Source organism: Lutzomyia longipalpis, chromosome 4 (assembly GCF_024334085.1).
Source record: "Lutzomyia longipalpis isolate SR_M1_2022 chromosome 4, ASM2433408v1".
Classification (NCBI taxonomy): Eukaryota; Metazoa; Arthropoda; class Insecta; order Diptera; family Psychodidae; genus Lutzomyia; species Lutzomyia longipalpis.
In genome coordinates this window covers 9,051,366-9,065,712 of record NC_074710.1, presented here as the reverse complement: position 1 = coordinate 9,065,712, position 14,347 = coordinate 9,051,366, and the positions used below count along the sequence as shown (strand labels likewise).

The 14,347-nt window shown below is 34.1% G+C and overlaps 3 protein-coding genes across 3 annotated transcripts in view; 1 reads left to right on the top strand and 2 right to left on the bottom strand.

Annotated features, from left to right (window-relative positions):
• Nucleotides 1–973, bottom strand: LOC129794495 (brachyurin-like). The gene is made up of 2 exons (XM_055835246.1): nt 888–973; nt 1–819 (listed from the first exon to the last, which is right to left on the bottom strand). The coding sequence occupies exons 1-2, from the start codon at nt 951–953 to the stop codon at nt 1–3; spliced, it is 885 nt and encodes a 294-aa protein (XP_055691221.1). The 5' UTR covers nt 954–973.
• A 511-nt stretch (nt 974–1,484) lies between these two features.
• Nucleotides 1,485–2,716, bottom strand: LOC129794494 (brachyurin-like). The gene is made up of 2 exons (XM_055835245.1): nt 2,540–2,716; nt 1,485–2,473 (listed from the first exon to the last, which is right to left on the bottom strand). The coding sequence occupies exons 1-2, from the start codon at nt 2,714–2,716 to the stop codon at nt 1,625–1,627; spliced, it is 1,026 nt and encodes a 341-aa protein (XP_055691220.1). The 3' UTR covers nt 1,485–1,624.
• A 1,409-nt stretch (nt 2,717–4,125) lies between these two features.
• LOC129796159 (uncharacterized) overlaps nt 4,126–14,347 on the top strand; it is a 31,707-nt gene continuing 21,485 nt past the window's right edge. Inside the window, exon 1 of the mRNA XM_055837928.1 lies at nt 4,126–4,921. Within this exon, the coding sequence (XP_055693903.1) occupies nt 4,772–4,921 (150 nt within the window). The 5' untranslated portion in view covers nt 4,126–4,771. The remainder of the gene's footprint in view (nt 4,922–14,347) is intronic.

The following is a 14,347-nucleotide window of genomic DNA, read 5'->3' as shown; positions in this document are numbered from 1 at the left end:
TTAAACAGGTAAAATGGGTCGATTTTGCACATCGGTAATCCAGGTAATGTAACTTGGGACGTGCGTAAAGCCAGAAGGTGGTATACCACATGTTCCATCCGGGCCAAATGAAACAAGCCCGACAAGAGTACATGTTGAGCCGATCATTATAGTTACAGGACCACCTGAATCACCCTGACAGGTAGAACTTATGGGTGGTGTTGTGTCTTGTCCGCAAAAATTTGTATCTTCAACGGCTTCTACAAAAGGATACGCCCTACATTGAGCATTTGAAATCACTTTAAGATTCGCCACGAGCAATATTGGCGAAATCTGCGTTGCACCATGGACTGTAATTCCAAATCCTGAGATTGTCAATTCTTCTCCAACATGTTCCGCCATATTTAGTCGGGGTGATGGTAAATTGGCGGCTTTTACGAAGGGACCGTTGAGATTAAATTGCGTTGGTACTCTAATGAGACCTATATCATTCTCCAGCGTAACATCATTGTAAGCAGAATGTAAGTAAGTATTGCCAGCTGCTAAGACAAGGATTGATTCCTCATACGGGCCAGGATTGTTGAGATCAATAATACCCGCTCGGAATTTTGCACTACCTGTAACAGGTAGTGGGGCAACACAATGACCAGCAGTTAGAACCCAATCGGCTCTTATGATGACTCCACCGCAGTAGTACATTGGCGTAAGACCTGCAGGGTCACTATAGGCTGTCATCTGTACTTGCTCAGGAATCTGTCCCAATGTGGCTGGGACGCCATTAACGATTCTTGATTCATTCAAATTTAACTGTTTCAATGGCTTCAGTGGTTTTATCACATTCTAAATTAAAGAATTTAATAAATACTACAAAAAAAACTAACAAAAATTATTCTTAAAGACTTTATAACCTTGCCTGAAACCATAAAAATCAACACAACTGCAACCAAATATAAAATTCCAATGAAATTCTTCATTCTGCTTTAACTCTTCCAAATAAACTATGAAGAAGAACTCTCTCTACCTGCTTATAAATACTTACATTTCCCGTCTTTTATATGGGCACGTGTATGATATCTAAAGCTTATCTATGTTTTACAATATTGTGGAATTATGTCCGATTGACTCAAAGAAAGAATAAATTAATGAAATTTTAATATTATTACCTCAGAAACCTCAGATTAGGAAAATAGAAAAATTGTACAAAAAAAAACAACATTTTCAACTGAATCATAAACTAATCCAATATATATATAAAAAAAGATTTTTTTGCATAAATTAAAATTAATGTAATGAAATGACAGTATGTAAAGGTAAATAGAGCATGAAACATAATTTTTTTGTCCAACAAAAAGTACTTTCAAGTATTTTTAATATATTCAAAAACAACAAAACACCATTAAATCTACGTCGGAACCGGAAAAGTTGAAGAAAAACAAATTAAAAGTTTATGTTAAAGAAAATCTTAAGAGTTAGATAAGAAAAAAATCTCTTCATCCCTCAACCAGATAAATTTATTTTAAGAATAAAACAAACTGAAGATTTCGACATAATTCAATGACGAAAGACGAATAATTCAATGAAAAAAAAAAGTAAATTGGAATTAAAATGAAGGGGATACCAAAATGGCGGAAAGGATCAAATTATTTTAGTAACCATTTGCCTCCTGTATAGCTTCAATCCATCCAATAAACATTGGAACACTGGTGAAGCCCTGTGGGGTTGTCCCACATGCCGCTCCACCAGGACTTGCCAGAATATTAATTCCATAGAGAGTCTCCCGGTTGTTTACCATGATTGTTCCTGGACCACCGGAATCACCATCGCAGGTAGCACTGATGGGTGCTGTTGTATCTTGAGCACAGAAGATCGTCGTTGCTGTTAATGGGTACGTAGCTTGGCACTGACTCTGAGCAGTGATAATAAGAGTTGCCGAGAGTAGAACTGCTGATGTGGCTCCGGTTTCTGTGCGTCCAAATCCCATCACTGTCAGCTGTTGGCTTGCACCTGCTCCAAGGTTAACCGAGTATGCAGGTAAGGGGATGGCAGCCACAAAAATTCCATTTAGATTGAAATCCAATGGAACCTCAATGAGGCCAATATCATTAATTAGTGTTGAAGGATTGTAGAATGCATGAGGATGGGCATTATTTTGTAGGACGTATCTTGTCTGACCGTTGGACCCTGCAACGCCATTTACCACAGATCCTGCGATAATTCTGAAGGAATTCAAAATTACAAGGACGCCCAATGTTCGCCTCTCAACGAGACAATGTGCTGCAGTTATAACCCAATTCTTTGTAATGATGGCTCCACCACAGCGACTATAGACTCTATTCCTTGCAGGATTTAGGATATCCAGCAATGTGTAGCCTGTTATATCGCAAAAATAGGGAAAACGCGTTGCTGAAGCCACTTGTCCGTTGAGAATTCTTGAAGTTACATTTAAATTCGATTCATTGGAGAATTCTCCATCCAACGGATTTTCTTCACTTGTCTGCAAGAAAATACAATATTTTTTAAATCAATTCAAATTAAATCAGAAAAATAGTCAAAGATCTACCGCTGATGCTGCAAGAATCAAATAAATGGCAAAAGCAGTGAAAATTCCAACGAAAGACTTCATATTGATGGGAACTTTGTAAGCTAAACTACTCAAAATGTGCCAAACTTCGGCATTTTTATACCAATCAGTCGGTAATTTTGCGGGAAGTAATAAATTTGCAAAATAGATAGTCATATTGTGAATAAAAATAATGTTAAATCATCGTGTAAAAATGAATGTAAACATAAATGTTTATTTAGAATACAAAATGGCTAGCACGCGCCGTGTTTTATCAAAAGTTGATAAGAATATTTGGCAGACAGCTCACAATAGGAGAGAAGTCTTTCTTATGCATTTGTACGGCTGTGTGATTTTCGAATACTCCTTAAGATGGGAATTTAATGAAAAGTTTTCAATCATTCTGGATAGAAGAATGCAGAAAACTCAAGATGGCGTCGGTAGCGTTGACTTAGCAGCGCCTCTAGGGTTGTGTTACTACAACTTACCATGCAGAGATTTTTAGGGGTTATAAAATAATGGATATCAACTGATTGTATTTTTACAGAATTCCCTCATAAAACAGCTGTGTGGATGTCGAAATGATCCGGCCCGGAAATGATAAAAAGAAGGAGAGGAAGCATCACAAAGTGCACAAAGTTGGATTAATTCATAACCGTTCCACTATAGGACGCCATCTTTTTTATTTTAAGTCTTGGCAACAAATAAACTTTGAAAATTAGATTTTATTTTTATCTTTATTTGTTAATCACATCAACATCATTTTAAAGTTATAAAATTATCAAAATTTTAACAAATAATTTTCTAACACTCTGCTAAAATATGAATCCCAGTCATCATAAATAATTTCTACTTTACCACCTTTACCAATTCTTATCATAATTTATAGGTAATGTTTACTTCAGTTTATTTACATCATAAAATATGTAGGTATGCATGTTTGTTTTCTAATTAACAAATAAATATTATTAGACGGTGAAATGTTTGTTTTGCAGAAATTGCAACAAATAAACCCAAAATTTGTCCTCAATGCAAGGTTCAAACTGTGTGATCTATTTTTATACTTTTTTTGCGGCAATTAAACTTTTCAGATAAAGCTTTGGCCAAAAATTGAGAAATAGAATGACGCATATGAAGAAGAAAGATAATTCTTTTATTTTCTGTTCATTGTAACGATTTAGAAAAGATTTAAAATAAATTTAGTGTCATGAAAATCGTCGAATGAAACATTGGCGCATATGTTTTATGCAATGGAATAGAACATTTGTCTTCTAGAATATTCTTTCTTATTTTTTTGTTAAATTCTCTTTGATATTTTCTGTTCTATGCGATTTTATTTTTCTTATATTTAATTTCCCAATATCAAGAAATGTGATTAAGACTCGTTTTAACAAATTTTCTTATATTGCCTTTGAATTATTCCAAAGAAATTATTTAGTGAATCACATGCAATGGAAGCAAAATTGGCTTACCATTTGCATTGGAGTGTCCTCCTCTGCGTTTGCGTGGAAAGAGATTTCCCAAATGACTCCTCTTTGGGTCTTTTCTTCTCGCCAAAAGCTCTGTGAGAATCACAAATTCCTCTCAGTTTCATTCTAACATTGAGATTGAGTGGTTAGCTTCCGTGTTTTTTCGCGCGATTTCTCACAATATCCAAAAGCTATAAACAGCCGATTTTTTTTATTACTTCAATCAGTTAGAATTTTTTTCTATTTCCAAGTAAATTACTTAAAAATCCGTGTCTTGTAAAATTTTATCGTATTGAGATTTTATTTGTACATAAATGATGAGCTTTGTGTTCCATTGTGAAGGGAAATTTAGACGGAAACTTGAAAATGGTTTCAAGGTGAATACAACGGAGTGGTCCATGCGAGAGAGGCAGGTGAAGAGATGCAAAAGTCGCGGGAAAATCAATCGATTTGTCTGACTTCCCCAAAAATAGCCCGTTCTCTTTAAAATCTTCTGAGAGACTTCTCATGCAAAGAAGTGCTGTTCAAGCAGCAAAATTGACGAGAAAAAATAATTCAAGTGTGATAAATCTGTGGACGATAATAAAATTGGTAAATATATAGCTAAAAGAGAGTAAGAAAAAATGGGTGGAGAACTTTTGAATATATCTAGCAGAAGCATATCTGCATTGCTGCAAAATTAGTGGTTGGTTTTTTTGCACTTTTTACTCTGCGGGTGGTTTTTAGTGAGAAAAAAAAGTGTTTTAGGGACTGTGATGGGAAGATGCCCTTCGGACGGAGATCACCGCTGGAGGCTCTGGCACTGCCAGGTGTCATTTTGGCCTACAAATACAGCCAATTTCGCCAGAGAAGACGCGAGGCCGCCAATCGGCGTGTCACCGAACGTGAACTCACTGCACTGCATCACAAAATTGTAAGTCTTCTTGTAAGGATAAACCACCCTCTCTCGCCGCCCCATTCCCCTTTGAACCAACATATTATATGAAGCCCTATTAGGCAGGCATTACATTACATTATATTGCACATTTTGTGTTTACAAAGTTGGCTCATAAAATCATTAAACATAACCGAATAATACCTCTTTACTATATAATTTTACTTAAATACATATATAAATAATTATTTACAGTACATACATATATACATACCTACCGTATAAAAGCTTCAGACTTTTTCGAGAAGATTTGGCACTGGTTTCGAAGAGTTTTCTTAATTTTTAATCTTTTTTTTTTAATTCATGTTTTTTTTATTCCCATAGGGAGTATTTGGTTATAAGTTGACTTGTGCTAAAAAAATCCAATTTCTTGACTTTTACACTGAATTGATTTAAAATAATAAAAAAAAAAACGTTTTCACACAGAAAAGAGTTTTTTTTGCATTAAATAATTCGATGAATAAATCAACGTTCTAATATTTTATATTTCATGCTGGTCAAAAAAAGTTTAAAAAAAAATATAATTTCATTAAGAAATACTTGGTGTTGGCCACGAAGTGGAACACCAACTAATTTTTATGCAAGTTACGATTTATTATTACCCAGATAGCACATTTTAAATAATTTTAAAATGCTTTTATTTTTTCATTAAAAGTCATTTTATATTTTTGTTTTCCATGTAATTTCTTGACAGAAAACTGTGTGCTTTAAACATTTTATTAATGAACGTAAAAAAATTAAACTTTTAGCTTAACCATTTCTCCATAAGTGGACCAGCCGGGTAAACGACCGAGTAAATATTTTCATATAAGAAACAAAAAAATATTTCCCCGAGTATTATACTGATTTTTAACGTGTTAAATTATTAAAACTTTTATTTTAATCATAACACCTTAAATGAAAAGAATTATACTTTTTTTAGAAAATGAACTTGGGCTCGCCGGTAGCGTCGTAGAAAAAGAAAATTGTGTCTAGAGAAACACAGAGATTTTCCCAAGCTTTCGGAAAAGAATTGTTTTAAAATTATTTTTTGAAATTTTCCTGATTATCGAAGCTTTCGACCCAACAGAGACTTATCGACACTGAAAGAGATTGTCATAAAAAAATCTGTCTATATCCTAGTTTATTGACGTAGGTTTTTTTTAAGCTTTAGCAAGAGCTTCCTAAGTCAACCAGCAGAGGGACATTAAGTTGTCCTTAAAAGGACTAAGAAGCTCTTAAAAGCTAAAAATTGTATCATATTTCAATAAAAAAAAATGATCGAAAAATTAGATTATTTTAATGATCCACAAAAGAGCTTTTCTCGTGCAAAATATTTGATAGAAGAATGAATATATTTTAAATTATTTAATGTAATTTAATCAGTTTAATCACCTTGAGAGATTTAATTATATTTAATTAAATCTAACCTTAGTTTCTTGACTATAACCTTTCTATCTATTTTAGGAAATTCAAATTCTTCCCATTCTCGTTAATTTGCAAAAGCTCTCGATACTCTCATCCCTTTTTGGAATTGATATCAAGGGGATGAAGGAATTATTTGTGCACCCCCAAACCCCAATTTTCTCTGTCAAAGAGCACATAGTGTGGTGTATGTGGTATGGGTTAAAATTGTGCTATGTATAGTGCGGTATTGCCAGTGTCAGGCTATTTATGCCGTACAAATGAAATTTCCTCCCCGATAAAATGTGATTATCAAAGAGATGCGCTTACACGTGTTTGTCTCTCTGGGGGGAGGGAAATCGATTGAATCCATGGAAGAGGCAAAATAGGTCCACACACACACCGCAAATCATTCGCAAAAACCTTCGCAGCGAATTGTGGGGAAAACTGCTCGAAAATAAATTTTAAAGTGGAATTTGGGTTGGAATTAATTGGGAAATTATGTTTAATCTTTTGCTCTATGTGCACAATGTACATTATGTAGGTTTAAATGTACCAGATAAAATGCTGCTGTTGACGTCAATTTTCATGCAGAGGCGGCAAAAAACCACCGCAGAAAATGGCTTTTCAACGCACTTTTTTTTTTACATTAAGTAACTTTCCTTTTTCCCACGTAAAGACATTCAAAGGGATGTTGTTTGTGTCCTTTAAATTGCGCTTAAAATTTTCCCGCAATTTATTTTATCGCAATTTATCGGAAAATTCGCAATTCAAGACATGAATGATATTCCATCTATTCCATGCATCATTAATTTAAAATTAAATAAATTTAAAATCTTATATAAATGTTAGACTAAAACTAAACAAAATGCGTAATTTAATGAATTTTAAATCATTCAGTGGAGACGCCTGGTGTTTTACTTAGGGGAATGTGGCCCAATTCTGACCTCCAAAGGTCCGCGCAGAATGAGAAAACAAAAAAAAATAGTATAAAATAAAAAGTCAATCATAACGCGTCCAGTTATAAGAGTTGGTATACCACAACGCGGATAGGTCAGTCTATGCGTTGTAATTTAATTTTTAAGTAGTATTAGTAGGCAAAGGTGATTTTTTATGAAATTCATCAATTCGAAAGACAAAAATGGTTATATCTCAAGTTCTATTGCACATACAGAAATTTCTTGACTAGTTCTGGAAAGGTATTGAAATAAGCTATAATCTGACATATATTTCAATACATTTCAAGGTCACCTCCAGAACACAAAATGGCGGTTTTTTGTTCTACCAAAACAGTTTTTTGCACTTTTCGTCCTAAAGGAATGGTTCTATAGGGTTCTGATGTTCTAGAAAGTTGTAGAGTTTTGCAAAACCTTTAATTTGATACCAAATTGAGCAAAATCGGATATTTCGTTCAAGAGATATGGCTCTTAGAACTTTTCAAATTCATGAATTTTTCAAAAGGCTATATCTTCTAAACGGCGACATAGATTTTCTTCATTTTCGGACTGATGAAAGATATTGAGTCAGGCTACGACATATCAAAATTTAAAAGATTTGCCTAATGGGGATTCGGAGATATTTCCCCTTAAAGTTAGGCAATTTTTGTTTTTGTTTTTAACGCCTCTTGCGGATGTTTTTGGAACTTGAAATGTTCTAGACAGTTGTAGGGCTTATCGAAACCTTTCATTTGATACCAAGATGGTCAAAATCGGTCAAGCCGTTCTCGAGTTATATCGAAAAAACTTTTTGCTTTAGACCGCCATATTTGCTAAACCGCTTGACCGATTTTCAAGTATGAATTGTTGATGAAAACGTCTCATTGAGCTCAACATACTAAAATTTCAGACCTCTAGCTATAAGGGAACTGGTCGACGGTATTTCAAAATGGCGGACGGCGGCCATCTTGGATTTTGAAAATGCGAAAAAATGAAATTTTACACCCACATTTCTATAGAAAACTTCAAACCGGAAGTCTCTATCTGTTACCGTTCTCGAGCTATAAGGCAAAGTTTGGCGCACCGGCCGGCCGGATCAAAATTTTTCCACCACCATTTTCGTAATGTGGGAAGTCTAAAACGTGCTCATACCAAGTTTGTGCCCGATCTGAGGTGGTCGGTTTTTCCGACGATTACAATACTTGGTATGCCACGATTGTGGTATACCAACTAATAAATATTCTTAAATTTGGTCCATTTTAAAGCCAATTTAATGCTCTTTTAATTCCCATTACTTTCTACATTTAAAGTTTTATCAGTTTTAAGTAATAGCGGATTGAAAAAAGGTCGAAGGAGATCTGACTTAGGCAACGTTCCCCTATAATTAAAAAAAAACTCTCAAATAATGGAAATTTTAGCTTTTCTTGTATTGTTTAAATTTATTCAATTTCTTCATCTCTCAAATTTTGCTTTATCCATCAATCCCACAGCTCCTAACTATTTTCCCCAATATTAGAGACTAAAAATGACGCGTGTAAGGAAAGTTTTTACCTTCAAAATGTATTTCCGAAGCAAATCATGTGAATGTTTGCCGTGTCTGACTTCATCTTTAAACACTCTCCTGCCAATGTTATTATCCAGTAACATGATAGTGTGCTTAAAATACGCGTCGTCAACCCCCGGTGTGTGATGTTTGGGATTGATGAGTTCAAGGAGTGCTCGAGTGAGGCAAAAGCTTTGCTTTAATCACATTTTTCAGCAACTCCAAATGAACTTTTATCGATCCAACTCACCCACTTTTGCCCAAATCACGACGCGCAGTTTGGAGTTGAAAAAAAAAACACAAATCCATCGTCCAAGAGGGATTATCCTCCACTCATTCAGGTGATATTAATTTTATATCCTACAAACATTTTTTTTTTCAAAATGATGGCTAATCATGCCAGAAGTTCTGGAAAATGCATTTTCCCGTATTGAGCTTCCGCTGAAAGCCTCCCACAATTTCCTGCAATTCCAGGTAAAAGCGCGGGGACAGAGGCTAATGTCCCTTTGCGTTTTAGTTGGAAAGGAAAACAATGAGGGAGTTTCCACGGAAATAGACGCGGGAACACACAGAGAAGCTCTACCAAACTGAAAAAGCTTCTCAAAAGCAATGTTGATTTTATCCGGAGTATTGTGGCGTAACTTCAAAAGTTTCTCCCTTTGATTTTCCATTGATTACGGAAATCAGTTTGAAAATTTAATTAAACTTTCCAGAGAATGAAGCCATATATAGTAAAAGCTCAATAGAATATTACTCTGTACCGTTTTCCATTGGTTCTGAAACTTTTTGAACTTTTTTTTGAAAGCTCAATGCGTCGTTTTTTTTCTACTTTTTTTGTAATTTCCTCTGCACGATAAAAGAGTGAAAAACTATAATTTTTCCCTTAATGTTTGTAATGAAAGCTTTCCATTTTGGGTGCAAAAAAAAACCCGTGCCTCTTCACTCACCCACGCCTATTTTTACAAGGTGATAGATCACTTTTCATTTTCACCCCCATAAATCCGAAATGGTAGAAAATGAAAATATAATTCACTCGCCGCAGTTGGGGCGGCTTTACACCCACCCGCCAATTTTTTTTTGGGTGAAAAGACTCCACCGCAGGCTCATATATAATTCGCACTTAATTTATATTTATTCGACTACCTCATTGATGGGAAAAGGGCGCGAATTTTGCCATTTTGTGGAAACCACAAATCGATTCCAGGTATTCGGGAATTTGTATTTTTTTTCATCTACAATCAACTTAATCATACACTACCCTTCAAAAGTTTTCGAGTGAACAAAAAGGACGAAATCTTTAAAAAAAATTTAAAGTAAAAATATCTCAAAGCTATGATGAACGAATTTTACAAAAATCCAGCAGTTTTGGAAAGGTACATTTCTCACCTTTCCAAAACGAGAAAATTTTTAAAAATCAGTCAAACCGTTATTTATTGGCTGCCATTTTGGTAAATCTAGGCGAGGGTACTTTTTTTTTTACAAAATTTCTCAAATTCTCCCTTCAACCTTTTGCATTTTGGTCGCTAGTGCAACAATTTTGACATATATAAGATTCGGAAGCAAACTGAATCTTCTCCTGCACAGAAATTCCACCATTTTCCGTCAGAAAACTCACTAATCCTTGCATAACTCCACGTTTTTCACCTTCAAGGAGAGGAAAATGTTGCGTGTTTATTTTTTTCCAAAGTTTAGTAGAAGAGAAAAAATTGGTTACTTACCGGGTTTTTTCTTTATTCTATTTTCTGGATAACAATACCTTGCCAGGGTCATTAGATTGAGATTGAAGAGTGCAGCTGCTTGTGAGATTTTAATTTTTCTATTCCTCACCAGTATCACCGCGCTATTTATTCTTTTTATATTCAAAGGAGCGGTTTTTTTCATATAGCGACGCACCATTTTTAAGCCAACTGGGCCCGTATTATGTAACTCTCCGAGTGCTGGGAGGTCTATAAGAACTGTACACTGTACAGCCACTGAGCACTCGGAGAGTTACATAATACGGGCCCTGAACACAAAAGAAAAGCGGTCAATAGTAAAATAATGGGTTTTTTTTGTAAAAGAAAGAGAAGACAAATATTAAAGGGAGATACAATATTTTTAACAAATTACCCCAGTGGAAATTTAACATTTTGCCCCAAGTGCTATTTTTTGGAAAAACCATTATAAATGAAAAATCAGAAATTTTTTTTGGAAAGTTATGATGTTTACATTTACCAATAATTACTTTGCATAATAAAGTATACGGTAAAAATTATATATAAGAAGAATAAGCTAAAATTTGAAATATGCAAAGACATTGAGAGTAACTTTGAGATTCGAACAATTTAATTTTTTAATAAATCCCAAAATATTAGATCAATTATTATGAAACTTTCTACGTTTAGTTAGAGGTATAAAAGATACCTTTTGACTAAATTAGAACAATTACGAAATAATATTTACTGAGATATTGGAGATGTGTTGTCTTGACTTTCTAACATTTTGCCCCATGTCCCCCTATATTACATATAATTGATAAGGTAATTTAATTGTTTTTTTCGAATCAAGTGGATTTTTAATCCTTGCGCTCCTGCGGAAACTTTTTGAGGGTAGTGTTATGCGATTAAATTTTTTAAGATTCAAGAATTGAATAAAAAGTTTAAAATAAACCTTTTAGAGCTTACGCATCTTTTGGTTGCAAAAGCTTTCAGATACCTTCATTCATTTAAAAGGTAGCTTAGCTGCAAAAATCATGGCCTCTCTTTCTGATTACCCTGTAGTACATGAAGAAGATTTTTCATCAATTCAAAATGTCGCTGAAAGTCTTAAGATGTTCATTTTTAATTAAACTACCACCTAACACCAAGATTTTGTTCAATTTTGTACGAAAAAATTGCTTAATTTATTGTGCCAGAGTACAAATTATGTTGCTTTTTGGGCTTTTTCTGGCCCCTTTTCCCCTTTTCCATTTTATATTGTATTCCAGTGATTCTCTTCGTGGTAAAATAGAACAAAGGAGGGCTTCATTGGATGGCTTCCAACGAAGGTTGGCGTGTTGTTTAGCACGGGGAATTGATTGAGTGTTGAAATTATCGACACTTTTCACCAATTTGGCCACCATTGTGATTAACACACGGGGGTGGGCTTTTCACATGTATGATGGTGAAGAGATAATTGAATTTCTCCACCAAATTGGCAGGCAATTATGCGACGAAAATTGAATTTTGCATGAGAAGCCTTGGAAGAAAATCATCTGTTTGGCGCGGTTGATGAAAAGCATAAATTGGAAAGCTCTCCACGCGGGGAGAAAGAGACGTGTATTTTGATAAACTATTTCTACGCCAAGGTGTGTGGATATATTGTTTAAATTAACATCCAATTCCCCGCAAGGGGTTTGCAGAAATATCACACGAAAATGGGCATTTAATTTCATATAGTTTCCCTCCAACCCCCCGAAACGCCTAAATAAATACACCGTGCAAAATGTTTTCAATTTCAATCAAAATAATTTTCAAACTAAAATATTTATTTTACCGCAAAATTGCTTCTTTCCGCCACAACATCAAAATGAATGTCTTAAATATTGAAGGCAGGAAAAAACAAGGTAGTGGAGGGCAGAAAGAAAATCCTCTGTACAAATTTTCCCAAAACAGCGAATTAATGTTTCACATGCAATGCCGCATAAATTTTTATTTCTCAAACTTCCATTTATTTCCCCGAAAGTAGAATGGATTTTTAATCACTATAAAAATATAAAACCTTAGCGATAACATTCTTTTTTCTTCTTCTTCTACTTTCTTTTGCAATTGAGACCACCCTAAAAAAAAAAGAACGAACAAACGTCCCAATCGATTGAGTTTCTTCCTCATTTTCTCACCCTCTCGCGCAAGAGAGAATTTTATGCTTTTCGTGCAATCACGCGGAATTATGAGGAGTGACAATTATGTATAATGACTTGCAAGGTGCTCTCTCCCACCTGGTGTGTCCTTAATTTCTCATTTCCATTCCGCAAAACTACTTTCCATTTGGCACCATGAATTTTTCTTCTTTTTTTTTTGGAAAAGTTCCAACACGATAAAGTTGATGAACGTGCCAAACTATGGACCATTAATTGCAATCGATTAACAAGGAGAAAAATGGTTGAGTTTTGCATTTCAGAGAGATTTTTTTGCACCGTGACACCTAAATATCATCCCCTCGCTAAACTCCCCAAAACGATTTATTCCAATGAAAAGAGCTGAATCGCATTTTCGCAACAAGCCTAAATGTGCGTCATTTGGACGTCACTAAATTTTCAGTAAAACACAAATTATGTGAAGAAAAAGCTCGGCTGAAAACTCTACAAAGCTCACAGAGGTGTGCGAAAAGTAAATCACAAAACTATATAATACAAGCACAGCATGAGGATAAAAGTTTTAAGTTGAAACAATTTCTTGAATAGAGCTGAAGTCAGAAATAAACGAGATATTTTTTAAGTTGCTTTTAGTTTAATTTTTAATTAGAAAGACGAGGAAAAAGGATTAAAAAATATATATTTGACATTTTTAATGTTTAAGGTTAAATTGGATATTCGTTTTAACGTCTGACACTTTTCCTATAACACTTATAACACTTTTTAACGTCCAATGTTTGTTTTCTAACGTGTTAAGTGTCTTTACTGAAGCTAGAAGTTACCTTTCTAACGTTCAAGTTATTTTTCGTAACGTTTTTTATTTAATTTTTAAAGTTTTACGATTCTTTTATGATTATTAAATTTTTAATCTACAACGTCAGATCGTAGTCTCTTATCTTTGAAGTTTGAAGTTTCTTGCTAACGTTTGACGTACTTTTCTCTATATGTTTGACGTTTCTTTTTATTCTTTGTCGTTTTTTCAAACGTTTAATCGTTATAATTTCATTTAAAAATTATCTTTCTAAATCGTATGTAATTTTATAACATGAAAATAATTTGTTTTGACTTCTTTAAAAAAAACTTGAACTCCCTGAACTTTTAAGGACTGTTTATCCAAAAACCTCACCTCCCTGGCTACACCCCTGTTCATAAACTTCTTCCTTGATTTCTTTGCAGTCTAAAGAGAATAAGATAAATCTATAGGGAGAATAGAAAGTAAATTGAAATCTTTTCATGTTTTTCAATCTTTTATGATTCCCCGAAGAGATAACAGATAAAAATATCATCATGCAATTTGTTGTCATATAAAAAAAAAGAATATTTTTATCACCATTTTGATTGACTTCAATTCAATTTCCTCTATTCGTCTACACACTGTGCATCAGATTCTGCAAATAAAATCAATAAATTAACCCAATTTTGCATTTTATTGCCATTTTTAGCTCTATGTTTTCCTCTGTAAGCTTTTAAAAGCTTCTGGGGGTGATTTTTCCCCGTATTTTCCAATTATTTTCTCTGGTTTTGTAGGTTTCGTTGGGTTTAATCAAAAGCTTTTATGTGGAGGCACATTTATAACCAGGCGCCTCCATCTAGACAAAATTACTTAAATCATAAAATTTTCTTTTTCAATGAAGAAATGAAACGATTTTCCATGGAACTTGAAGCATATTATT

Excerpts from the sequence above, each read along its gene's own strand:
- LOC129794494 (XM_055835245.1), bottom strand. The coding sequence starts at position 2,716 with ATGACTATCTATTTTGCAAATTTATTACTTCCCGCAAAATTACCGACT. Across the intron at positions 2,474-2,539 it reads TGATTCTTGCAGCATCAGCG|ACAAGTGAAGAAAATCCGTT; the intron begins GTAGATCTTTGA and ends ATTTTCTTGCAG.
- LOC129794495 (XM_055835246.1), bottom strand. The coding sequence starts at position 953 with ATGAAGAATTTCATTGGAATTTTATATTTGGTTGCAGTTGTGTTGATT. Across the intron at positions 820-887 it reads TTTTTATGGTTTCAGGCAAG|AATGTGATAAAACCACTGAA; the intron begins GTTATAAAGTCT and ends TCTTTAATTTAG.